Below are 23,508 nucleotides of genomic sequence, written 5' to 3'. Positions count from 1 at the left end.
ATAGATTAGATTAGATACGATAAGATAAGATATGGTCACGTGATGCTTCTTTAATATTCTACGATGTTCTATGGTACGATTCCCTTTCTCTTTTTATGATTGGCTAGTAGTTATAACTCAGTTTCAATCTCCGTCTCAATAGTTGTATATAGGTAGCATGTCTTGGTCGATAGTTCCTTAGTTCAAACCTCTTGTATCTACATTGTAGCAATCCAAGACGTACTTGCTCCTCTCCTCTCTTGTCCGATAACCTCAGTTTGAGTCCTAGTCTTTGACCCAGCGTTAATTCGTTATTGGGTTGTGACACTGGGGCCATTCATACTGTCCATCAATATTCACAAGTACAGCATCCCTTCAACCTTTCAACCACTCAGGGGATGAAGGAGAGGTGTGCAAGGTTTGGGCCAGTAAGGCAACACTCGAATCATGGTATGAAACCTGTTGTAAGCGAACAGTGTGCCATACTTGAACTTGATCAAAGGGAAGAATTGGAGGACGGTCAAGAAGTGATCTTCTTGGAACCCCAACTCCATGGATCATGTTTCTGTTCCTCATATCACATTGTAAGAAGGCCGAAAGAGCATGGCAGAGGTCCAGTAGGTTGAAATTGTCGGAGATGTCATCAAGTTTTATCCCAGTGCAGGTTGGATTGAAGTTCAGGTAAATGGCAACATTACCAGTGGTAAATGTTCAAGGCGGGCCCAGGTAAATGCTAGCTTGATGTGACAGAGTAGTTATATCCTTGGCCCTGTTGAAATAGTTAGTAGTAACACGTTGTAAAGAGTAAATCTCAGCTGGGCTCAGCAGAAATTGTACTACCTAGTCAACAATGTTTAGGTAGATCTTAGCACGACCTATGCTGATATACTTGCAGAGCAAGTGTGTTCGATCCTAAAGGGATTGCTAATTGGTATTAGTAGTAAAAATGTGTCAGTAATGCAAATAACAAAATGTCCGATGCTGTGAAATGATGTCCGAAGGTAATCCGATGATGTCTGAAGGTACTTATACAATGTCCGAAGCCAAAGTGCGATGTCCGAGATTTCGGACTTTCGGACTTCACGATAATAGGTCAGAAACTTTATAACGAGTGTTGGATTGCGAGCGGTATGCGCAAGTATAACGAGTGATGGAGTATGACAGTGAATGAATGGTAATATTTCGCAATGCAACTAAGAACTACGAGAATATTCTGGGTAATCCACAGAGTCAGGAAACAGCTCCTAACTACTGGATGATGATTGCTACGGGTCACTACAGAGTATTTAAGTAAGTATGTATAATTCTGGAATACTACAGGCGAAGATAGTAGCGATATATCTTGGGTCCGATGTCCTATGTAATAAGACACAAGGTGCTGCGGACATGTAATAACGCGGTACGAATGTCAGAAAACATGCACGGGAATAACTACACACCTAGTGAGGCTAGTTCGGATGGACAAGTGTGCGCAAAGTGCAATCAGCCGATGCGATGTCCAAAGGTCCGATGCGGAGTGGCTCGGACATGTGCGAAAGTGTGTTGGACATGTGCGTGTATGTTTCGGATGTTCACATGAGTATGAAAAACTGTGGTTCCGAGCCCAGTGCCGCGACCATCGCTACAGTGTATACAATTGAGCTCCTCTAGGAGCGCAGTTCATGGATCAGTTGGTTCTTCTTCATCACATGCAGTACCCTCTTCTTCGCCCCCCTCATCCTCAGTTTCAGTACCAGGATCAACGACATGACTCTTTAGCATCGTGGCAATTTCAAAGCGCCATAGCTTCTCCAATCGATCCAAGTGATGACAGATTTGCGGATCGTAATCGTTATTGTTGGTATGTCGTGTGGGATCCTTGATTTCAGATATGTGAGCGTGTTTGGTGGCATCCGCAGACCATTGAATGAGAGCACCGACTTTACGCATACTAGCAGTAATGCTCTGCATTAGCTCCAGCTTAGGTATGAACCAGTTGTCAATTGGTTTCTTAGTACCCATCCATGCGCCCAATTGACATGATGACATCTTTATTCTGATGATATATCAAGAGCGATTGGTCGATAGATGTCAGTAGGTCATCATCAGGAGAAGGGGATTGCGCCATGTATTGGACATCCATAAGGGCACAGATCGCGGTTACAAAATGACGAGGGGCTGTACCAGCAATTAAACCAATGATGTAGCACTGAACATCACAGTGAACTCTCGCTGTGACTTGCTTGAGCTTTAAGATTCCACAAGAGAAGTGGCGGTAGCCTGTGATGGGCTGCAAAATCGAGAATCTAAAATCAAGTTCCAGCGCTCCAACAGCTACAAGACACCAGTGAAGGTTGTGATCCCAAAATTTATTATGCCAGTGGTGCAGAGATTCCAGTGTCAGAAAGACTGAGGGATCAGCATACAGCCAGTACATCCAGAAAGGTGTATGAACACCATTTAGCCAGTATTCAGTGCATGCTTCAAAAAAAGCTTTGAGTTTATTGGGGTCGGCCTTGATGTTCACAAGCTGTTCAAGTGTGACAGAGCGAGTGCATTCGGGATGACAAAAATCATCCCCGAACTTGAGATATGATGCCATGGTGAATGGAGAAGTTTTGCCATGTAAGCATGCATGCCTCAGGGGTGTCGACAATGTAGGCTGCAAGAGGCATGTAACAATGACAAATGTTGCCCACCGGATCTGACATCATGATCCCAATCTCGGCTGCTATCATCAACGGTTTCAAGACAATGACAAGACACTCGTGTATGAGGCGGTCTTCGAGCATGCCTCGCATCTGTTGATTTGGGTGCAAATACTGTGGGATAGGGAGGAGAGCTGTAAGTAGGAATGCCCCAGATGAGAGTTTGGTGCGAGTGCACATGCGGATATTCGCAAGGCCTAGAAGAAGTGGATGAGCGACCCTGGCACCGGTCATAGTGGTGATGTTTGTTTTGTCGGAAGATAGTACAGTCCCAAGGATTGTAGCACCTCTAGGTAGTTGGTTCTGCAGAGCCTATGGTGAGATGATGCAAATTTTGGAGACCCAGATGCATGTACCTGGATATCCCAAGCAAAATCACCCATCAGCCACTCCAAATATACGTGCAGAACCTGCGCTGCAGTAGTGTACACACGACGAGGGACAAAGTCGAGCTTGTCATGGAAGAGGGGGTTGCTGAACAGACTCTCTAAGCATTCAACAGGATCCCTCTAGAATAGTTGGATCGGGTGTTTCGTGCTATGGGGCGAGGTAATGAGCTGACATTTCCAGCTTGGTCCCTTGGGGAGCATCTTGGCACGGCTTCGTAATTCTTTAGCATTGTTGAAAGATAGTTTGAGTTCGCGAATCTGCAAGGGCAATCGTCAATAAGAGGGCGAGGAGAAGGAAAAGTGCAAGTGCAAAAGATTACATACCATCGAGAGTGCCAAAAATTCATTGATTGCCGCCATACTGAGGGAGGACTGAAGAAGAAAATCGGTGACTTCCCACTCATTCCTCAATGCAAAAGGATAAAAAATATTATCTTTCCTACAGTCTGCATACTCATCAGCGTTGAATATGTCCAAGAAGGTTGTGCCGTCCTGAGAGTAACAAGTCCCTGCACCCTCGTACCATTCCTCTGCACTTGATGGTTCCTCTCCTGCTGTGTCGAAGTGGTCTCCCCCAATGCCAAAATCCATTCCATCTCCAGGATCAGGGTCATATGAAACCCTGTCATGATCCAAAGGAAACTGAGAAGAGAGAGGATCAAGGGATCGCCGACATGGTTCAACCAACTCTGCAAACTGCAAAATGTCGACCATATTGCGAATAGAGCTATGGCATGAGGTTTGGGGCTGGCTAAGGTGGCAAGCTACACTGGACTCCTTCATGAATATTTTGCCACATTTTGGACATGATGGTATTGACATAAGGTATGCGAGATTCACATGCTTCCAACTTAACATTCATCATCATATGGAGCCTCTAGCCCTGTCTCCTTCTCATTATTCTACACCCTCTCATCATTCCAGAAACTCTTCTTGTTCGAGTTCTCACCATTCCACACCTTGTTCTTGATCCTTGCACTCGTTATATTCCAACTTGAATCATTTTCCAAGTTATCACTACTCACTAACACACCGCTGCACCTGTACTCACAATCAACGACCTCCGAATCATTCACCATCTCGATCGGCATGCTTAATCAAAGAGGAGGATGGTTTTCCAGGAGGAGTGCAGCTTGTGAGTTAATCTGTGCTCTAATTTCCTCTGCACTTTCTTATCTGCCATTGTCAGGAGTTTGATTCAAGTTGTGCCTCATTTTACCAAGCTGACAAAGAGGATGACCACTCCGACCTGGCCCTTGAGGCAGCTAAATCAAGATGCAAAGTGTGCCAGGCTCAAAAAGCCCTGGCGGATTGCACCTTGGAGCATCATATGGTACTTGTGGACCTCTACCACTGTCGCGTTGAAGCTGCAAATATGCATCTATTAACGGCCGACCTCAACATAGGGTGTATGCATATTGAGAGGAAAAAAAGTGGTATTCCAACATTTGTGGGTTCAAGTCCTTGATGTGGTACAGCCTGAGTGCGCTGTAAGTTAGGTTCAGTCATACTACTATCATACTATTGTTAACAAATATTGATCCATATTTCACATGTGATATAACCAGTAGTACTTGATTTATGCACTACATACTAGTATATACTATTTTGATTTACTCCTCCTGCACACTATTGTTTCAATGTTTACCAGCGCTGTCCTTGTGATGCTTGTGATGTCTGTGATGTCTGTGAGACCTTGTGTGGATCTTAGGGTTGACGCTCTGACGTGCGAGATGGGAGAGAAAATATTTCATAGGTCAATATATTTGTTCTGGGGAGACTACGAAGGGTGAAGACTGGATACTAAGTGAGTGGGCGAATGCACGCAGCGCTTCTGGCCCCGATCAAAGATCTGCCTAGGAGAAAACAGGTGAGCTGCGAGGGTGGGCAGCCAGCCTCGCATGTGGTGTTAGTCTCAAAGAGATGTATCAATCCGGACCACGAGAGCAGTGGTACTATGTGTGATGCGAGGCGCACCGTTGCACAATGGAAACAGGGTGCTCAGGTGCCAAGGGAGTGGTGGGTGGGGAAAAGAAAACTCACTAGGATTAGATACTGTGAGCTACTAGATGGAGGAGCGGAAACAAGAGACGTTACCGGTGTCTTCCGCTCTCCTGAAGACCTTACTCTAATCCTTCACTCGTGCCTCGCTATGGAATAGAGCGGCAATCTGTGTGCGCTTGTGACTCGTGTGAAACCTGTCACCAAATTAGTAGTTTGCTGATGGAGTATCTATGAGATCATGGCGAGACCAGGAACCAAGGCATAAGAAAGCGCGAATGGAAGCTGGAGACAACCGGTTGTGTGTGGAGCAAGACAGTTTTCGCTCTCTTCAAAGGACGGGTAAGCACATCCGCACTCTTCAGTCTCTTCTTAACTGCCTGGCTGACAGCATCAGGAAATTCTCACATTACTTTATTTGTCCTTAAACAGACTTAATACACTTAAGTGTCTTGTTGAAAGGTGGATCTACTTGTCCAACATTTCAACTTGAATATATTCAGAAAGGAAATGTTGAGGTATATCGATATATATGTTTTATTATGCTTCACACTAGAGAAATATGAAATATGCCAGGTAAATAATGTGAGAGAGAGCAAACAAGTTTTGAGATAAGTAGGTTAAGCTGATTAAGGAGATTAAGGAATGTGAGAATTTCCTGATGCAGACTTCACAGACGATGCTATGGAAGACGAGTTTGACGAGTTTGATTGGATGGAAGACTCATCAGCCTTTTTTGAGTGTCGCATGAGAGGAATGTGAGTAGTATTCTGCATTTTGTCACAACCTATTGGCCATTTAACTCATACAGAACCTGGGTACCACAACTTATTGCTTCTGTCCAAGATCATTTCACTGGCGAATCAGCATAGCCGGTGCCGTCGATTATCACTCTAATTTATTATTGCTACTCGATGAACCTGCGGTCGAAGTTCACATGGTGACAGCTCAACACCCTCGGACAAGTCGGGGATCCACACCCGTCCAACGCCGTAAACCGCGATGGGTATGCACGAGGGATGTTCAATTCTAAAATGTCGTCGTCAATGTCAACTTGACCTTACGGCTGTCCTCTCGTAAATACTTACGTGGACCCTGAACCTTTCCTGATTTAGTCGTCAAACCTTGCGTCTACTGCACTCTACATCCTTCCTTGCAATTGCTATTAGAGCCCAATTTAACTACTCAAAGCTTTTCATGTTTATTGCGAAATCTACTTTTCACAGAGTATCCTCGTCCTAATCCTATTCCCAGTAAACCATTCTATGTAGTATTGCTCAATAATGTTTAAATCTTTCCCCAAATCAATGATTCAAAAGTATCATGAATAAATGTTTAGGAAAATTACTACTCGTACATGTGAATGTTCAGGTAGCTAACCTAGGCTCTATACAGCGAGGATTGGGACGAGGATACTCTGGGATAAGGTGTAGAATGCCTCCCATGCGAAGGTTTAACCGACACGGTAGCGGCTAAATCAGGAAAGGTTCAGGGTCTGCGCAAGTAGTTTACGAGAGGACGGCCGTAAGGTCAAGTCGACATTGACAATGACATTTTAGAATTGAACATCCCTACGGTGTACGCGCGGGTCTCCATAATCCACACCGTACCCGTACCCGCCACACCCGTGAGCGAAAAACCGCGGGTTTACCCGTACCCGTGCTCTTCCCTACTACTAAGTCTCATCTCTCATCGTGTTACTACCTACTAACACGTCTCGTATCTATTTATTTTCGCTCGCAGTTCCCCATCGAACTCATACTCAGCCTTACAACTCTGAGATCACTAATCACTCGCGCGTCAGTGCCGATGACTATACTGCACCGATGTGAAAGCAGAAACACGACTCACTATGCAGAAAAGGTTGGCGAACTGCCATGCAGGTGAGTCGTACTATCAGGTCCAGGAAAATTACCGATACTCACGCAGAGGCCAAACCAACAGCCAGTCTTTTTGCAAACGTCATCACTTTCACAAAAGTTCTAGCAAGTAACAAGCTCGTCGGGCTGATGGAGCGACGTGGTAGTTACTGATGATGAGGCTATAGTAGCAACAGCGGCGAGGACGAGTGCAGATGATAAACGCATTGTTTGTTGTGATATGGAATCAGATCTAATCACATGCAGGAAGACGGCTGGCTTTTATGTGCTGGACATCTAGGCTCGTGACCAGCCTGGCGTATGGATGAACGAGTGGAGAAATTCTCACCATCTCAAATTGACGCATAGTCAGAATGGTTACGACTGGACATCGTCATTTGAAAATCTTCTTGCGTGGTCGTGCCTTCGAATGAATAGCACATCTCCAATGCCAGCAGATCGCCACCCAAGCAGCAATTTCAAGTTGGTGTGGGACTAATGAATGTCTACTGAGGATTCGCGTTTCCAAACAGGCAAAGGGTTAAAAGCACTGAACAGGTGACCTACACGGCGTGACGCTGTGCAGATAAGTGTGTAAGCATCTGCCGAGCGATGCCGGGATAACCGCTGAAGGAATTGCCTGGACCATTGAAAAAAATCGTGTGTAACCAAGAGTCCAAGTCCACATCTGTTAGAATGATCGTGTCACAAGGTGCTAATTATGCAAGGCTCATCATGGCCGCACGACCGTTCCAGCTCTATGTCCTGTGCGTGTTTATTTACGGCGATAAATTCTCCCTTGGTTGTTAGCGGTCATCATTTCAGATGATTACGGCATCCTCCAAAATCTTGATAAAGTAATCCTTCAGCTCACAACCCATACTATCATGATGACTACCTATGAAATCGGACACGATGGGTCGGCTCGCTTCCTTGAAAGACATTCGTATATGGTCTTTGCTAAGTCGCGGTACAGCTACGTGGCGAGCCGTATTGGCTGAGAACAAGCCAAAGAAAGAGGTTATCTTGAAAACTTTATGGAGATCGCAAACTCAGGAATGTGAATTCAACGTCAACGGGCACATCAAGTCACATTTTCCAGGCGTCGCTGAACTCAGTCTTGGGGATGATTTCTATAGTCCTTAGGAAGGAAGACCCACGCTTGTGTTACGGCTGGCATCTTGCGCTCTCTTATTCTCGATGATAACGCTGGTGTTCCCTATGATGCCACCCTCCATCGTCTCGTGCTGCAAACTGCGGAAAGCCCTTTGTGGGATGCCGACACAACGAAAGATTTCATTCTAGTCTCTCGCTGCACTCAAAGGTTCGGCATCAGTCAGTTAGCGCTGATCACCTTCCTGAATCGTCCCATTTTCAGGACATCAAAGACTCGTGGAGCAAGGCATTCTTCATCGAGACCTGAGTCCGGGCAATATCTTTGTCGGCGGTGGTCCGGATTGTGCTGAAGGCTGGGAGGGGTTTGTTGCAGATCTCGACCTTGCCTCGGTGGCACAGCCAGATACCGAAACCGTAGTCTCATCGCATCCGCTCTCCCCCGCCGCAGGCCAGTTGAACACTAGAAGTGTCTTTCTGGAGGAAACCGTTCCTGGTGCAGAGATCACAGTACGTATTATTTGCAACTTACCTCTTCCACTAAATGTTATCCTCAGGGTATTGCTTTAATGGCTGAAGAGTTTCTATCCACGATGTTTCTCCCGGACGAAGAGAACATTCGACCAGCTCAAATTAAACGCGAAGTGCACCATGACCTGGAGTGATTCATTCTTGTTCTTTTATACTCGGTCATGAAACGTGGTCTGGAGCGCCGACTCTGGCGCAAGAATCCAGACGAAGAATCTCAGATCCAAAACCTTTACCGTACTTTGTTTTTTGGCGGCCATACCATCCAGCTAATTCGACAAGGACGATCCTGCTTTCTCGGTAAAAGCAACCCCCCTGTGTATCTTCTACATGTCCTGGACTTACCAACGGCACGACTAATTTATGGCTGTTGGAAGCTTTTGAACATCCAGAGGTCCAACAGCTTTCCTATCGATGAAAGTGTTAGAGCGGAACTTGATCAGAAGATGCAATGGGAGAGTGACTTGGAGGAACGGAATGTGATCACTTATGATAAGTTGTATATCATCTACGACGTAGCGATCAGCGGGCTCTCAGGAGTTGAATAGGATGATCATCGATGGATCGTGTACTTTTATTTTATCGTCAAAGAATAGAGATCTTGTACATCCTTGTGCTAGTATTGTGCAATGAGGATGCGTGAACTTCTGATCAGAAGTTCCTTTGCCGAATGTTTGCGTTTGTCCTATCTCGTATGATGTGTGATTGGATTCTAGATGCGACAGTTTTGACAACGAGTTTGGTTAACTTTAGGTTTGCTTTAGGTTATCCGCTGCCGTGAAACTCGAATTCCCGGACTCGACTACATACGACTCTAAGACTTTCTGCTTGTTAGGACACCTTTGAGTTCGCTGGAGTTTGTTGAAAACGGAAGACACCTCGCGCGACACCAGCGAACAGGCAGCCTATCAACCATGGTGTTACAATTATAACATTGCATCGAGCATTATGTACACCCAGTGCAGCTATAGTAATAGTATGCATGTTATGTTAAGGGCCATGGCTAAGCATGGACACAACCCGTTCCAGACGGGCACCTAAAAATACAACCAGATAAGGTATCCACAAAGCAGAACGGACATGCAGAGAGTGGCTCGCTCCAAAGGAGCCGAAATGAGAGTGAACGTGAGCGAACGACTTGAAAAAAAAAAAAGAACGTGTATGTACGTGGATAACCGAATCAATGATATCGTGAGGGCACGCAGTACCACGAGGTGTCAAACCTTGTTACATGATAATCACGAGGGAGGGGAACGTCAAGCATCGCCGCATTTAGTGCGAACGGACGAGTCTCCATTTGTGCATCCGTTTGTTCCTGCTGTCTCGCTTGACAACACCCTCATTGATGGAACGTCCACTAAGCATGCACTGCCCTGTCACCGTTGGACTTGGGGTGGATGACACAACGATAGTGGAAGAAGGGCCATTGGCGAAGGTTGATGTAGTCCTTGCTGAGGAACCCGAGACAGAGCCGGTGGAAGAAGGCGCAGCAGAACTTGAGCCGCCGTCTATGAAGCTGGCGACAGGAGGGCCGGGGAACGTGTACTGAATGGGTGGGTTGTAGATCTGTGCGGCCGATCAGTGCTATGTTTAAACAAAATTAAACAACAAATGACTCACGTCTGGTGTTAGGATACCAGGATCACTATCAGAGTAACAACCAGGGAATAAGCACTCCTCGCTCGACGTGGGGCCCTGAGTCTGGGAACCACCGATTTGAAGTTGGATGCACGCGGGGTAAAACTCAGCGCCTCCTGCCGACATCGCAAGTTGAAGGGAGATGATTTCCGTGCGAAGCAAGTAATTTCCGGGTGCGAGAGTGCTCGGAATCGTCACGTTCACGGGAGCTCGAGAATCTGCAGAACACATGAGAGCAAGTAAAGCAAAGTATGAACATAACTAACTCAGGTTTGCCTGATACCAGGTACTGCCATCTGCCTGGAGACCGAGTTCCGAGATTTTGAACCACTCGGAGTTCGTCGAGTTATATGTCGAGCAAGAACCGTCGCACTTGGTCATGTAGTGCATCAGTGGGCCTGTGTTATGCGGCCACTGCAGATTGATGGTCATTTGCAAATCTAAGGCATTGTTTGATGTCACGTACGTTGGATGAACCGTCTGTGCCACCAACCCATAAAATCTCGAGCTGGGAACCAGGGTTTGCATTTCCGACCAGGGAAGCGAACTGAGCATCTTGTCCACAGTTAATGTACGGGTTTGCAGCACCCTTAACAGGACTATTCGTGTTGACAAGACGGATGATAGAAGGGGCAGGGGTTCCAACATTCAAGTTATTGCCCTTGTAGACGGTGCCGTCGATTGTCACCTGCTGGACATAACCATGAGCTGAGACGAGAGTGGAGATGGCGAGGGCAGGGAGGAGTTGGGCAAGTCTTCGAAGCATCATGGAAGAGCGAAGCATAGAGGGGGTCCAGCCGGGAACAGAGAAGATATGCTAGGGACGACGAGGAGAGAAGAAAAGATAGACGTTTACGATAAACAAACTCGCTCAGCGAGAGTTCAAATAAGAATTTGATTGAATAGACCAAAAGAGGCGATTGCCACAAGCGTTGTACACAGACAATAGAGCTTTCCGTATCACAGACCACTGGCGAGGGACTATGAGAAAATGCATTGCAAGAGTCTTTTTATAGCCTTGTTGCATAGGCTGAATTAGAACAATGATGGAACAAAATGTACGATAGCTTACCATTGTGCGTCCAATTCATTATGTTTGTGCCTTCTACGTGTTACTCGCTTCCGCCTCATCAATCAAAGCACATACCACATGCTGCAGGTGGAGCATACGCGTTACACAAGTTCCGTTGTCGGATCAAGTCGTGCTTCTCAGCGCTTGGTTGGTGTGGTTTAGTCGTGGCGTTGACCTCCTCCAGCTACCAGGGTATCTATCACATGAGCAAACTTTGATCGGAATAGAAATAAACGGAGCTGTGAAGCAAATCCATTAGGAAGAGGTTGTATATTCGAGTCCATTGATGTCGATGTTGTTGTACTTTGGGTCGAGTCTTTCAGCAGCGAAGATCGATCGACGGGCATCATGGTGGGTGTACCGTGTGACAATACAATAATTTATAACAATTTCTCACGCTCACTACATAATGGAACTCCAAGCTCTCATCCGGCATTTCGAGGTTCCCCAAACGTTCCTACATGCTGGTCCAATGCTGGTCCATTCGGAGGTACAGGAGTGGTGCAGGCTAGCGCACGTTGCAGGTAAAAATGGCCTTACGGGAACGTTTGCAACAAACGTGGGCAGGTGGGATCGTCTTCCAGCCGCCTGTAAGAAAGATACGCGGTGCAGTTGCGCACCTCAAAAGTGCCTATAGTACTTGTCACTGCACGTTTTACACGATACTTTGGCGATGGTCGAACATGCTGGTGTCGCTGGTATAATGGTATCTTGATAATCATGTGTTCCACAGCATAAATCGTTTCTAGATCGAAGAATGACCAACGAATTGTTCAGAGCCGCGGGCCATTTTCATCGATCACCATGCCATACCCATACCCATACCCGTCTTGTTCTGTATTCACCAACAAGCGGACTTCGTTGGAAGACATGCCCACTAGGAATGTCGATTATTAAGGTATCGATCCATCATCACCGTGACGGTCTTGTAATTCAAAGACACTATCATATAGTTGTGTCGGCAGCACTTGCAGCTCGACTAGGATGCATGCTTGGCATTGCCTTCAAACAGTTTATTTTGTATGCTATGTTGAGCTTGCACGTTAGATGCTCCTTCAAACTGAGCAGTGAGCAGTGTATAAACGCATCTAATGACGTAAGCCAGATTTGTTGCCGCGACATCATCTTATACGACACTCCGCCTCGATTGTTGGAATGACCAACGTGTTCTTGCTGTAAAGAGGGAGCGCAGGACACTTCGATTCGAGGTGCTCTTGACCTATGATTGATCAAGTTCTGGCACGTTGATGGTCGATACTGATCTCGTTTCCTGAAAGATCTGAATTGAACCGGAGAAGCTGATGATTCGTATCCAAGGTCTTGTCGAGCAAGGACCAACTCGACACTCAGACGAAGCGGTATGAACGACTGTGTGGCTTGTCAAGTGAGCGAGTCATAGACAATGAAAAGCTGAATAGTTCAGCTAATAAAATGCGCGTGTTTTAGTTGACATGCATTAGATTTATAGCCGGCCCCTGCAGTTCCCGTTTCACGAAGACTAAAAAGTACGTTCATATGTTATTCACTTGGCATATCAACTCCATAACGCCTGTGTCTATTTCTCAAATAGTAGCGTCCTATGTCTTGTTTTGTCAACAACAGCACCAAAACGAAAGCAGAAACAGGACTTACCAACGTGTCGCTATGTGCAAGGTATTCTGTTCTCTTACTGGGACGATCATAGCGGCCTTTATTACCGTTCATTGCATATTACGAGGCACAAAAGATGGGTCATCGGGTGAAAACTGAATACAAAGTCATCTGTCTCTACTCACAAGTGTCGCAGTCCAATGTACTACATCAGTAGCGATTGCATACATGCGCTGGCGGACATAGATGCTGACAACGCTATAATATCAGCGAGGAAGAAGAAACGTTTGTGCGAGGTAGTATGATTTCCCGAGATGTTCGATTTGGATGGTACGAAATGGCTTACTTTCATATCATCGTGCTGGCTGTTGTAGAGAAGAATCAGTTAGGCAGGATGTTCATGCCTGGCGGATGATACTGCATGACGCGAGTTTAGGCAGAATATATGTATCGCCTCCGGTCATTTCGCGATGAGTTAAGTTAATGACTTCTGGTCCGAAGTACGCACCTGCTTCACTCATTTATGTTTTTTGTAAAGCTGGAAAGTGAGAAAGCGGCGAGTTAAGCAAAATGTAGTGAGTTCGACGGGGAATCATTCGGACCATGAGAGAATGAGTGAGGGGGAGTTTATTCACTGCAGCTATATAAAGTAAGGACTGACTATTTGTATGTAAGTGAGTACAAAGGGAAATCCATAGCCAGTGTCCATGGCTAGCGGAGTGATATTCCTTACAAAAATGTAACTCGATTGATATTATTTGGGAAGGTTTCACGTTCAGGGTGCTTATCCTGCTGAATTTGACTGCGAAGGTGCCTTCGATGAATGCCATAATTTCATTACCTAATTATTCCTTTCATTTTCTACTGCCAGCCAACGCGGAAACAAGGCCGTAGTGTCGCTCCAATGACAACGTTGCACTTCTTGGATTGGTGGTGAGAATGTCGAACTAACTCCTCTAGAGTAAGAGCTTATTCGATATGAAAGTAGTTGCAACGTGCTTTGCAGTCCTTCGTGTTTTGATGACATGGGATTATTTGATTCTAAGTAGTTGTGTTTGCATTTTGGTGGTGCGTGCGCACCTGGTCCATAGGTAAGTTAAGTTGTATATGCGAACCAGTGATTATGTCACGTATCGTCCGTGCCTGTGTGTCGTCTGCGATCTGTGTGCGCGAAATAGTTGAACAGATCCAGCGTCATACGTTCTGCCTGAACATTGCTGCCCAGAATCACGACGTCACACGCAAGGGATGCCGTTCTGCGAAGTCTACTACACTGAGAGTCGATTTTTGTGGTAGTATAAAAGCAAGTCACCTTCCTACCGTCCAACCCATCTCAAAGAGACTATCTGAGCATTGAGAAGTTCATACCATCACAAGATAAACAATGCGTTTCCCCTTTCTCATCGTCATTGTTACTTCGGCGGCATCTGTCATGTCTGTCAGTGCATGCCAATATCCGTGGATGAATTGCACAAATTCCCATCAGTGCTGTGATGGCTTAACATGCAAGACTGTGAGAATAATTGGCTTTACATTGAATTTTCACCTGATCGCTCAGCTACTTTGCGCCCCGAAATATCAGGAGTACGGTTACTCCAAATGCGACTACTAGTATCGCAAGACACTGGTAAGTCAAGCGCCTACTGTGTGCTGGGCATGTGCGCTAAGTACTGATGGCTGTTGGGTACAGGTACGGGTTTACCCGTGCGGATCCCTACCGAAATATACGCACACCAATTTGTCGCAATGTTGTACCAAGAAGTGTAGCATGCTGTCGCTGAATTGGATCACGTTTTTTCGCACAGTCGGAGCTTTGATGCCGACGCCGATGCGGAGCTTGAACGTTAACGTTTGGACAATGGAATACCAACTATCATATGACTGGGCTTTCTTAGATATTTTCTTTTCTCAGTCTGTCATCTGGGTCTGAGGTCTGATTATAGTGCCAGTGTTTAGATTTTACATGCGCCGATTTACTGATACTGCCCTGTATAGGGCTATGTAACTTGAGTGTCCTATTAGGAGCCACAGCTCAAAGCATTATGAAATGAGTGGAATAAATGAAGCAGAGGTTCTGCTTAACAACTACATCCCAGGATCACACGCAAGAACATTGCAACCTGTTCTGAGAGGTCGACAGTATTAATAATTAACTATTGCGACAGTATAAAAGCAAGTCGTTTTTCTACCATCCACCCCATCTCAAAGAGACACCAGTTCATACCACCTCACACAAACAATGCATTTCTCCTTCCTCGCCGTCATCGTTGCTTTTGCGGCATCTATCATGTCCGTCAGTGCATGTTCTGGACTGTACGGAGGGTGCAAAACAGCCAACGACTGCTGTCCAAACCAGTCTTTGTACTGCAATGGGAACAGTTGCCGCAAGATAATCCCACCGGTGAGTCAAGTGTCTACTGTCACATTGGTGCCGTCGTTAATCGAGCGACGCGTAGGCCGGTGCTGAGTGAGAAATGGTTAGAGTCAATATCGAGTTGAAGAAGATATGTCGGATGAATGAAGCGTTTACGTACTTTGTACTCTTGGTGTGAATAGAGCCCCTTGAGTCGGTCATAAATCAAATCTGTGTCGGCTAAAAATCATTGTTGATCAGTCGCTTGATTGATAAGGCAAGTAGTCGTTCGTACCGTTGGAGTTTAAATGTTGATGCGAAGGTGGAGATTGAAATACCAACCATCGACTTTTGAGTCTGCTTTCCATAGCGCTGGAACACCAGCGAGATCGATATCCGATCATGTATGATCTCACATCCCATAATTGTGAGAATGTGGGTTATATTTTATTCATGTCTATATTGGCTCTACTTATTTCTTGATCAGCAGCATCCTATATATCGTTCGATCAATAACATCACCGATGCAAAAGCAGAACCACAACTCGCTGATGCGAAAGTGAACACTCGACTCACTAGGTTGAGCAGACTCTGTTAGAGCTCCTGACTGACCGACATTTGGCACACGGGCATGCCTTGCGTGTGATCCTGGGTTAGGCAGAACCGTCCCCACCATAATCGCTGAGTTAGTGATCCTTGACTCATTTACTTATAAAACTCGACAAGAAAAAGCACGCACCCAGGTCCTGCTGTCAGCATATTTGCGCCACGCAGCCTCTCTTGCCATCTAGCACTTCGAGCTCGAGAGCTCCCCTCGGCCATAGGGGCTGTTTTCAAGAACGTTGGTAGCGCGCCCAGTCCCTAGGTAAGGTGTGTATGCGAACGAGTGATGGTGTGTGTGTATAGTCCGTGTCTGCGTGCGCAAAATCGTTGAACAGATCCAGCGTCATACGTTCTGCCTAAACAACGCTGCCCAGAATCACGCCGCTCCACGTAAGGCACGCCTGTTCTGTCAAGTCTACAATACTGAGAATCAATTGTTGTGGTAGTATAAAAGCAAGTCATCTTCCTACCGTTCAACCCATCTCAAAGAGCTCTCAGCTGTTCATACCATCACAAACTAAACAACGCGTTTCTCTTTTCTCACCGTCATTGTTACTTCGGCGGCATCTATTACCAAACATCATTGACACCCGCGGTCCAGTAAACACTCCTCTTCAGGCGTAGACTCTTGCGATCTTGAACATCCTCCTTATGGTGGACATTCACCTAGCGGAGAATAAATTTTCTTTGCTACATGTGTCATTGCAGAAATCCGAATAAAAACATCTTGACACAGCAATATGTTCTTCGTGTATGAGGGTTCGCCTCATGTCATGCGAACCCTGCTTTTAGAAGCGTGCTCGCACTCGCTCAATTGCCGGACTTGTGGTGGCATGGGCTTGCCCACAAGCGGACTTCAGCCCCCACTAAGAGTGCTGCTTTTTCAATCAATCCTAAGTTACGTATCAAGCATGCTTTCAGCTAGAAAATAACAGAACTCACGAAGCATTGTATGCATCAGCATCATAGTGTTTGCGTAGGCGAGAAACGATTTCAGTGTTACTGTACCCATTCGCCACGAAATACTCAATAGTCGGCTTGATGAGATCATCAGGAGCTTGAATAAGCGAAGATCAGCCAGGAATGAACTACTAGCACAGACACACTACTTACGGGCAGGAACTCGACCGTTCTTTCCAATTGTATTTGGCATCTGTTGAAGTAATTCAGCAGGAAATGCAGATAGTTTGGGGCCATCCATTTAAACATCATCGCTAAAAACTTGTCCGCGGTTCGAGGAAGTCCTTGGTTACAGTATGAGACCTTATGGTCCTGGATCCTCTTCCTTCCGAGTCCAATAAACTGTCTCGAAGCATCCGTCCTCAGATCGTTGACTGTTCACACCGTCCGGTTCGGTTTCCTGCCATCTTAGTTAGTTAGAGGATGGTAGATGGTAAGTAGTGCAGAAAGTTGTGTCATCGTGACGGAAATGCCTGGGCACCACAACAGTTACTAGCCATGATAAATTTCACTTGATGTCGTTACTACTAATTCCTGACTGCTATGAAGTACCTGTGCAAACAGCGGCAGAACTAGTAATGTTGGCATCGAGCGGCTGAAGTTGAACCAGGAGTAGAATTACAACAGTAAATACAACGGACTTTGAAAATGTACACGGCAGTGCGGCAAATCGTTTCAACTGTCATCAAACCCCAGGACGATGCATCGACGATGGTGGATGAGATGAGGCATTATCGTTACTAAAGATTTCGTACAAATCTTCCACCCGGCAAGACAACCAGTTTCGCCAGTTCTGCCGGTTGCAACCGGGAAAACTGACCCTAATTACTTTTCCCCCACACTAATTGCAGCGTGTTCTGACGGGTCCACGGCATTAACAATCAACTGTCGCGAAGGTATAAAAGCAAGTCATATTCCTACCATCAACACCATCTCAGAGATAGCAGTTCATACCACCTCACACAAACAATGAATTTCTCCTTCCTCGCCGTCATCGTTGCTTTGGCGGTATCTATCATGTCGGTCAGTGGATGCCAAACGAAGGATGGAGTTTGCCAAAAAGGCACGGACTGCTGTCCATACCAATCATTGTACTGCGATGGCGAATTTTGCCGGAAGATAAATGCACCCGGGCTGGTGAGTCAAGTGTTTACTGTCACATGAGTGTCGTCGTTGATCGAACGACGCGTAGGCTGCTGAGTGAGAAATGAATAGAGTCGATATCGAGTTGGAGAAGATATGTCGAATGATGAAGCGTTTGCGTACTTTGTACTCTTGGTGTTAGCAGAGCCCCACGAGTCGGTCATAAATCAAATCCATGTCGGCTAGAAATCATGCGTTTTGCATGGTTGACTAGTCGCTTGATTGATAAGGTATGCAGTCGTGTGTATCGTTTTTTGTCTGGCTTGTCCTGTCCAGTGAATGAAGTATAACCTACAGTCACATTGTCACCATTATTGTGAATCATGAGTTCATACATGGCCCGATATCAGTCTTGTTGGTGCATCAGCATACTGTCATTGGAAAATTCATCATACGAGTTTGTCGCGCCGTTGGAGTTTAAATACTGACGCGAATGTGGAGATTCTAGAATATTAACCATCGAATTTTGAGTCTGTTTTCCATGACGCTGGAACATCAGCGAGATCGATATCCGTTCACGTATGATCTTACGTCCCATAATTGTGGGTTATATTCCATTCATGTCTACTTGAACTCGATATTGGTTCTGTCCATTTCTTGATCAGCGGCATCCTATGTATCGTTCGATTAATGCAAAATTAGACACTCAACTCACTAGGTTGAACAGACTCTGTTAGAGTCCCCGACTGACAGACATTTGGCACACGCCTTGCGTGTGATCCTGGATTCGGCAGAACCTGTCCCCTGCTTAATCGCTGAGTTGGTGATACTTGACTCATTTACTTGCAAAACTCGACAAGGATAGGTACGCACCTAGGTCCTGCTGTCAGGGTATTTGTGACACGCAGCCTTTCTTTTTCCATGCAGCACGTCGAGCTTGAGAGCTGTGCGACGATGAGTTTAGGCAGAACAGATGCCACGTACATCATTGCCCGTGTGGAAACAGAAGCGCTTCTGCTAATCTTACTTTGCGCGGACCTCTGACTGTATTTTGTAGTGTTTGGTTCGCCACCGGCAACGACCGATGAATGGTTCTAACTTGGTTTTCCGACCAATTTGAAGTTAGGACTTCTAATTTATTGGACGCGATTGTCTGGAAGGCTGTGGGGTTAATATGTCCTTAATTCGTAGCTAATTTTCATGAATCGGACGTGACGTGCGTCAAGGTATCGAACTGGATGTATTTCTTTTCTTTTCCTCTACTTTCTCCTTGTGCATAACCGCTGACCCTGGCTGGTTTGATCCGCCGATGATACCAAGCCCGACTTTTGCAACGCTGCGGGCGTTGCATGCGCTCATGGGTGATGCTCTCGACGATATACAGCGCATTTTCTCAATGTCTTCCACTCCCCATTCCTCCCAATGTTCATCACCAGCATTTCCAGATTCCCCTGAGCCAGTCTCAGTCCCCGCCACACCCTTATCTTCTACCTTTAGCACCCAGACCTCTTCCTATGGCACTCCACTCTCACCATTGTCCAACCTTCAGTACGACTATCCTTCCCCATCTCTTCCATATACATCGTCATCACCAGCGGAGAAACTCGCTGCCTGCCCAGCCGCGAGTGCCGCAGCCACAAGGATTGTTGCTGCTGCTGCCCAAATTACAAGCATCGTACAGAAGCCGTTTCTGTTCATGTCCGACGCAAGCATGGTGGTAAGTTTGTCTGTTTTTCGTTATTTCTGTTACCATGACGCTTGCCACCTTCAGTACACCCTTCCAGCATGCTTGCGTCTTATCGAACATCTACACGTCGTCGAAATTCTTCGCGATGCAGAGGACGAACGCCAACGTCTCCTTTTTGAACTCCGTATTATTGCGGAGCTCCAGTCCCAGTGCGAGCCCGTCTTGGCCAACGGATCAAATGATCCAAATCATGGCCTCGTGTCACGCCCGAGCTTTACTCGGGGTACGTCACTTTCCTCCCTTCTTGCCGAGTGTACTGATCGCCGTCTTATAATTTTGTTTGCCCCTGTCATTTCCTATCCCTTCTCCCGCGCCTGTCATGCCAATCACGTGATAAAATTATCCAGACGCCCCGACAAAGGCGGAGGAAAAGGCACTCCATCTAGAGGGCGTACATGTCAAAGACATCTCACGCATCATAACAGAACGCACGGGCGGCCTTCGTTGTGTGGATTCTGTTCGTTTAGGTGGGTCTGTTTTCCTATCGTTCGATCTTAAGTTTGCTCTAGCTATTCGGATATTCCAAGCTTCTGAACTCTTTGTTACTTTAAATTCATGCCGTCCCTTTATGTCCCTTGCTGGTGAAGCAAATCGGCTAACAGCTCCTCGGCCTTAGCCCATCCCCTCCGTTTGCTTTCGACGCATCACATTCTACGTGAAACGGCTCCAGACACCTTCGCACTAACGCGCGTCGCAAGCCTGCTCGACAGCGGTAAGAGTGTGGCGGATGTCTTTGCAAAGTAAGTTGTCGATTTCTATTATATTCCCTCGTCCACACCACAAATTTACATCCATCAATAGTCCCGAGAAAAAATACGAAGACACTACTGGCATCGCCGCTTTCGTCGGAATGTGGTACGTTTTCTTCTGCACATCTGAACCTGTAAATTTCTAAAGTGAAGATACCTAGCACTGATGAGCTGTTCAAGTCAGCTGCCTACCTTACGGAGGCGTTTACAGGTGTTCAACTTCCTTTAGCCCCTCCAGGAAGCGTTCCCACAAGACCTACAGACGGCAGTGAAGTGCATATATCTGGCTTTGCGGCTAATGAGGCGCATATATGCAACCCTCTGATGCAGCCTTCACGCACCCAATCATTCACTAGCCTCCACTCAAAGCATCCCACTCCCACTTCGTCTGCGCAGACACATTCCGATCTCTTAGAAGCTGCGACCGTCACACCTGCGCTCAGTCCAGTGACAGAATCAACTATGTCCCCTTGTTTATGGGATGCAACCATGCCTGCGCCTATTGCTGGACCACCTTTGGACCTCGGACCTGGCTTTCTGTCTCCAAAACGCGAGACAACGCCCCACACAGAAGCCTCATCGGTGAGGACAGCTTTCAAACTCCCCCCGCCAGCCCCGCACCCTTCGCCACTGCACAACACGATCTACAGCAAAAGCAATGTTCCAGACACCCCTTCTGCGCTCCATGTCAAATGCGCATCTTTAGTGTCGACGCTTACACTTCCATCTACAAATTCGGCTGTTGTATCAGAAGAGATCCTACCGAGTAGTAATGTGGGCTCAGGTGCTGAATCGGATAGAAAGAACGCCGGGTCGGGACTTGATACTGAGCCCCTTCCAGCATTTAATCTCGCATTCAACACGCCTGTGCCATTTTTCGAGTGGTTGGAGGACGGAGGATTGGACACGCTTGGTGGCAACGGCGGTTGCGCAGGATGTCAGCCAACAAGGGCTGTTGGGAATATCGTGTCAGCTGAACGTGAGGGTACACAGACTCGCACTGGACATGTGAGGAATATGAGCACATCTTCTGAGCGGAGTGGTCGTGAACCGGGTAAGTCTTTCCGCCTTGAGCGGTTCTCGCAGGCGATGATTGGTACGAGTGGGTGGGAGGCACCTGGAGCTATTCTGACTGGTATGTCACTGATCATTTTGCCTGTATGTTTGTGCAGTTGCATAATTTTGATACTTGTGACTCCAGCTTTCGACTGGCTTTCCCTCCCACGAGGTTCGACGATAGTAGACGTCGGAGGAGGAATCGGGAGCACGACCATGATCCTTGCGCGGGCGTTTGGAGGGAGCCTAAAACCGCGGGGAAGCGTGAGCAGCGATGAAGCTGAAGATACCGTAGAAAACAACAACTTCATCCCTCAACAGTCTTGCAATGACTTGACTCCGCATAAATCCCGGAGCGATCTCAAGTCCTTTGCCTCACGAGTCGATCTCAAGTCACATACCTCTCGCGCTGATCTCAAGTCCACCAATCTCAAATCTGCACGTTCTCATGTGGATTTAAGGATTCAGTCTTCCCAAGGCGAGCTTAGTGCGCAACAATCAACGGTCCCTTCTTGTGAGGACCAGGATAGGCAGTTCTGCTTCATTGTCCAAGACCGTCCAGTTGTCATCGGACTCGGACTCGATGCATGGCGTGCGCAGTGTCCAGAAATGCTGGAGAGTGGACAGGTGACATTTTATGGTGAGCACTCTGCCCAGATGCTTGACGTGCCTTCTCACGATGCATTCGAAAGACCACAATTTCTTCCTCCCACAACCTCCGCTTCCCTCATCAAACCTCAATCGGCATCCTGCAGTCTACATACTCCGTGTTGTCCTGCATGACTGGCCTGACGCCCGTGCACGCCATGTGCTGCTCAACCTGCGGCTTGCAAGCAGTCCAGAGACGAGGCTTATCATTGCGGATCATGTCCTCCCATTAGCATGCGTCGATGAGGGCGTCCGTAGCGCAAAACACGAACACCAAAAATCCGAAGGCGAAAAGTGGACGCTCGATTCTGTTCTAGCGCACCTCGAGGGTGCGCATGGCACTCTAGCACCCGCGCCCCTGCTTCCCAACTTGGGAAAAGCAAGTGCAACCCCCTTTTCCATGGACATCGTGGTACGCACGGTGATAGATTATTGTCTTTGGAAACGTTTACTGACTGGGTCACGTAGATGCACATAACTTTCAATGGCAAGGAGCGCACGCTACGGGAGCTTTGTGCATTGGCTCTGTCATCTGGCTGGCGTATTGCACGTGTGACATACTCAAAAGGTTCCCATTTCGGGCATCTTGTTTGCGAGCCTGTAGACATACCCGAAGATGCATTTGATATCCTCCCTGGACGGCCAATCTCGGATCCTGTGGTAGATTTATTGTTTGAATGTGCTGAGCCCTCGGAAGACAACGAACATGAGGGCCCGCGGACTGCCCAGGAGATGTATGCAAATAAGCTGCCGTCATCACTTGGGTCGAGGCCTATCCCAGCGGCTATCTTACCACTTTTACCTTCTCCTATCCTCGAGCGCTCGTCATCGCGTTGTGGAACGCCGACGTTTGGATCTCGTGTGTCCCTTCCTCGTCCGGACGAGATACCATCTTCCAAGTTCAAATCCTACGGCCTTGGCAGACGATGGCTCAAGGCAAGAGGCCTTGGCGTCCGTACCGTGGTCGAGAAGCAAAAGCGTCGTGAAGAAGGCGCTCGAAAAACTGATGAACACGATGGCCAAAGCGGTCAACACGTATCTCCCCAGCACTCGCGCGTCTGGTGGAAAAGGGCGCCGCCCACTTCCCCTGTAGCAGAAGAGCGAGACGGTGATGCATCTATACCTCGCAGCCCACTTCGTCTTCGCAGAGGTACGATAACGACTCCAGAGCTTTCACCACCGTTGCCGTTGCCGAGCCCGCGCATTCCGACACAGTATAAATTTCCGGCGCATCGCACGACGCCTAGTATGCAGTCCAACTTCCAGAGCGACGGAGGTTCAAGTGCCCCGCGATCAAGGAGGCCGAGTGTAGCGAGTCTCACTCGCAAGCTCAACTTCTCCCCTTTCGCGCGGAGACCGAGCATAGTAGACGGTGTGGCACAAAGGAGCAGTGACACGAGCGCGAGTCCGCAGTCAGCAACGTTCGATACTGCATATGTCCGGTCCGCAAACC

At 47.1% G+C, this 23,508-nt stretch overlaps 7 protein-coding genes across 7 annotated transcripts; 4 read left to right on the top strand and 3 right to left on the bottom strand.

The window, feature by feature from the left end:
* Positions 1–1,638: 1,638 nt before the first annotated feature.
* Positions 1,639–3,769, bottom strand: EDB93DRAFT_1257065 (uncharacterized protein; the record flags this gene model as incomplete). Its single annotated transcript, XM_041454050.1, has 6 exons — positions 1,639–1,938; positions 2,006–2,488; positions 2,544–2,969; positions 3,023–3,175; positions 3,229–3,313; positions 3,510–3,769. 6 exons carry the CDS (start codon positions 3,767–3,769, stop codon positions 1,639–1,641), a joined length of 1,707 nt encoding a protein of 568 aa, XP_041300998.1.
* A 4,061-nt stretch (positions 3,770–7,830) lies between these two features.
* EDB93DRAFT_1109321 (uncharacterized protein) lies at positions 7,831–8,693 on the top strand (the record flags this gene model as incomplete). Its single annotated transcript, XM_041447954.1, has 4 exons — positions 7,831–8,032; positions 8,062–8,250; positions 8,294–8,538; positions 8,586–8,693. The coding sequence occupies 4 exons, from the start codon at positions 7,831–7,833 to the stop codon at positions 8,691–8,693; spliced, it is 744 nt and encodes a 247-aa protein (XP_041300997.1).
* A 732-nt stretch (positions 8,694–9,425) lies between these two features.
* EDB93DRAFT_216373 (glycoside hydrolase family 61 protein J) lies at positions 9,426–11,081 on the bottom strand. Its single transcript, XM_041455746.1, has 4 exons — positions 10,661–11,081; positions 10,461–10,608; positions 10,177–10,412; positions 9,426–10,122 (listed from the first exon to the last, which is right to left on the bottom strand). Exons 1-4 carry the CDS (start codon positions 10,976–10,978, stop codon positions 9,829–9,831), a joined length of 996 nt encoding a protein of 331 aa, XP_041300996.1. The 5' UTR covers positions 10,979–11,081; the 3' UTR covers positions 9,426–9,828.
* Positions 11,082–12,128: 1,047 nt separating this feature from the next.
* EDB93DRAFT_216385 (uncharacterized protein) lies at positions 12,129–13,196 on the top strand. Its single transcript, XM_041455747.1, has 4 exons — positions 12,129–12,164; positions 12,220–12,362; positions 12,584–12,650; positions 12,713–13,196. The coding sequence occupies exons 2-4, from the start codon at positions 12,358–12,360 to the stop codon at positions 13,013–13,015; spliced, it is 375 nt and encodes a 124-aa protein (XP_041300995.1). The 5' UTR covers positions 12,129–12,164; positions 12,220–12,357; the 3' UTR covers positions 13,016–13,196.
* A 1,861-nt stretch (positions 13,197–15,057) lies between these two features.
* On the top strand, positions 15,058–15,383 carry EDB93DRAFT_1186882 (uncharacterized protein). The gene has a single exon (XM_041450833.1). The coding sequence runs from the start codon at positions 15,096–15,098 to the stop codon at positions 15,321–15,323; it is 228 nt and encodes a 75-aa protein (XP_041300994.1). The 5' UTR covers positions 15,058–15,095; the 3' UTR covers positions 15,324–15,383.
* Positions 15,384–16,695: 1,312 nt separating this feature from the next.
* On the bottom strand, positions 16,696–17,013 carry EDB93DRAFT_1257062 (uncharacterized protein; the record flags this gene model as incomplete). Its single annotated transcript, XM_041454049.1, has 3 exons — positions 16,696–16,705; positions 16,755–16,869; positions 16,926–17,013. 3 exons carry the CDS (start codon positions 17,011–17,013, stop codon positions 16,696–16,698), a joined length of 213 nt encoding a protein of 70 aa, XP_041300993.1.
* Positions 17,014–19,251: 2,238 nt separating this feature from the next.
* Positions 19,252–22,658, top strand: EDB93DRAFT_1096562 (S-adenosyl-L-methionine-dependent methyltransferase; the record flags this gene model as incomplete). The annotated part of the gene is made up of 12 exons (XM_041446798.1): positions 19,252–19,572; positions 19,627–19,745; positions 20,190–20,342; positions 20,404–20,457; positions 20,513–20,594; positions 21,183–21,235; positions 21,392–21,486; positions 21,553–21,671; positions 21,942–22,047; positions 22,163–22,293; positions 22,351–22,467; positions 22,524–22,658. Coding segments are annotated over 12 exons (1,485 nt in total), but the record flags the coding sequence as incomplete, so codon positions are not given.
* Between the last annotated feature and the right edge of the window lie 850 nt (positions 22,659–23,508).

The sequence above is a fragment of the Suillus bovinus genome (assembly GCF_016758785.1).
Source record: "Suillus bovinus strain UH-Sbo-P2 chromosome Unknown EDB93scaffold_152, whole genome shotgun sequence".
Lineage (NCBI taxonomy): Eukaryota > Fungi > Basidiomycota > Agaricomycetes > Boletales > Suillaceae > Suillus > Suillus bovinus.
The sequence above is the reverse complement of the archived record's forward strand: the minus strand, read 5'-3'. Positions and strand labels throughout refer to the sequence as shown.

Coding starts and splice junctions, on each gene's coding strand:
- EDB93DRAFT_216373 (XM_041455746.1), bottom strand. CDS start 10,978: ATGCTTCGCTCTTCCATGATGCTTCGAAGACTTGCCCAACTCCTCCCT. Junction 10,609..10,660: donor GCACAGACGGTTCATCCAAC/GTACGTGACATC, acceptor ATCAATCTGCAG/TGGCCGCATAACACAGGCCC. Junction 10,123..10,176: donor CTGGTATCCTAACACCAGAC/GTGAGTCATTTG, acceptor TCGGCCGCACAG/ATCTACAACCCACCCATTCA.
- EDB93DRAFT_216385 (XM_041455747.1), top strand. Junction 12,651..12,712: donor ACGACTGTGTGGCTTGTCAA/GTGAGCGAGTCA, acceptor CGCGTGTTTTAG/TTGACATGCATTAGATTTAT.
- EDB93DRAFT_1186882 (XM_041450833.1), top strand. CDS start 15,096: ATGCATTTCTCCTTCCTCGCCGTCATCGTTGCTTTTGCGGCATCTATC.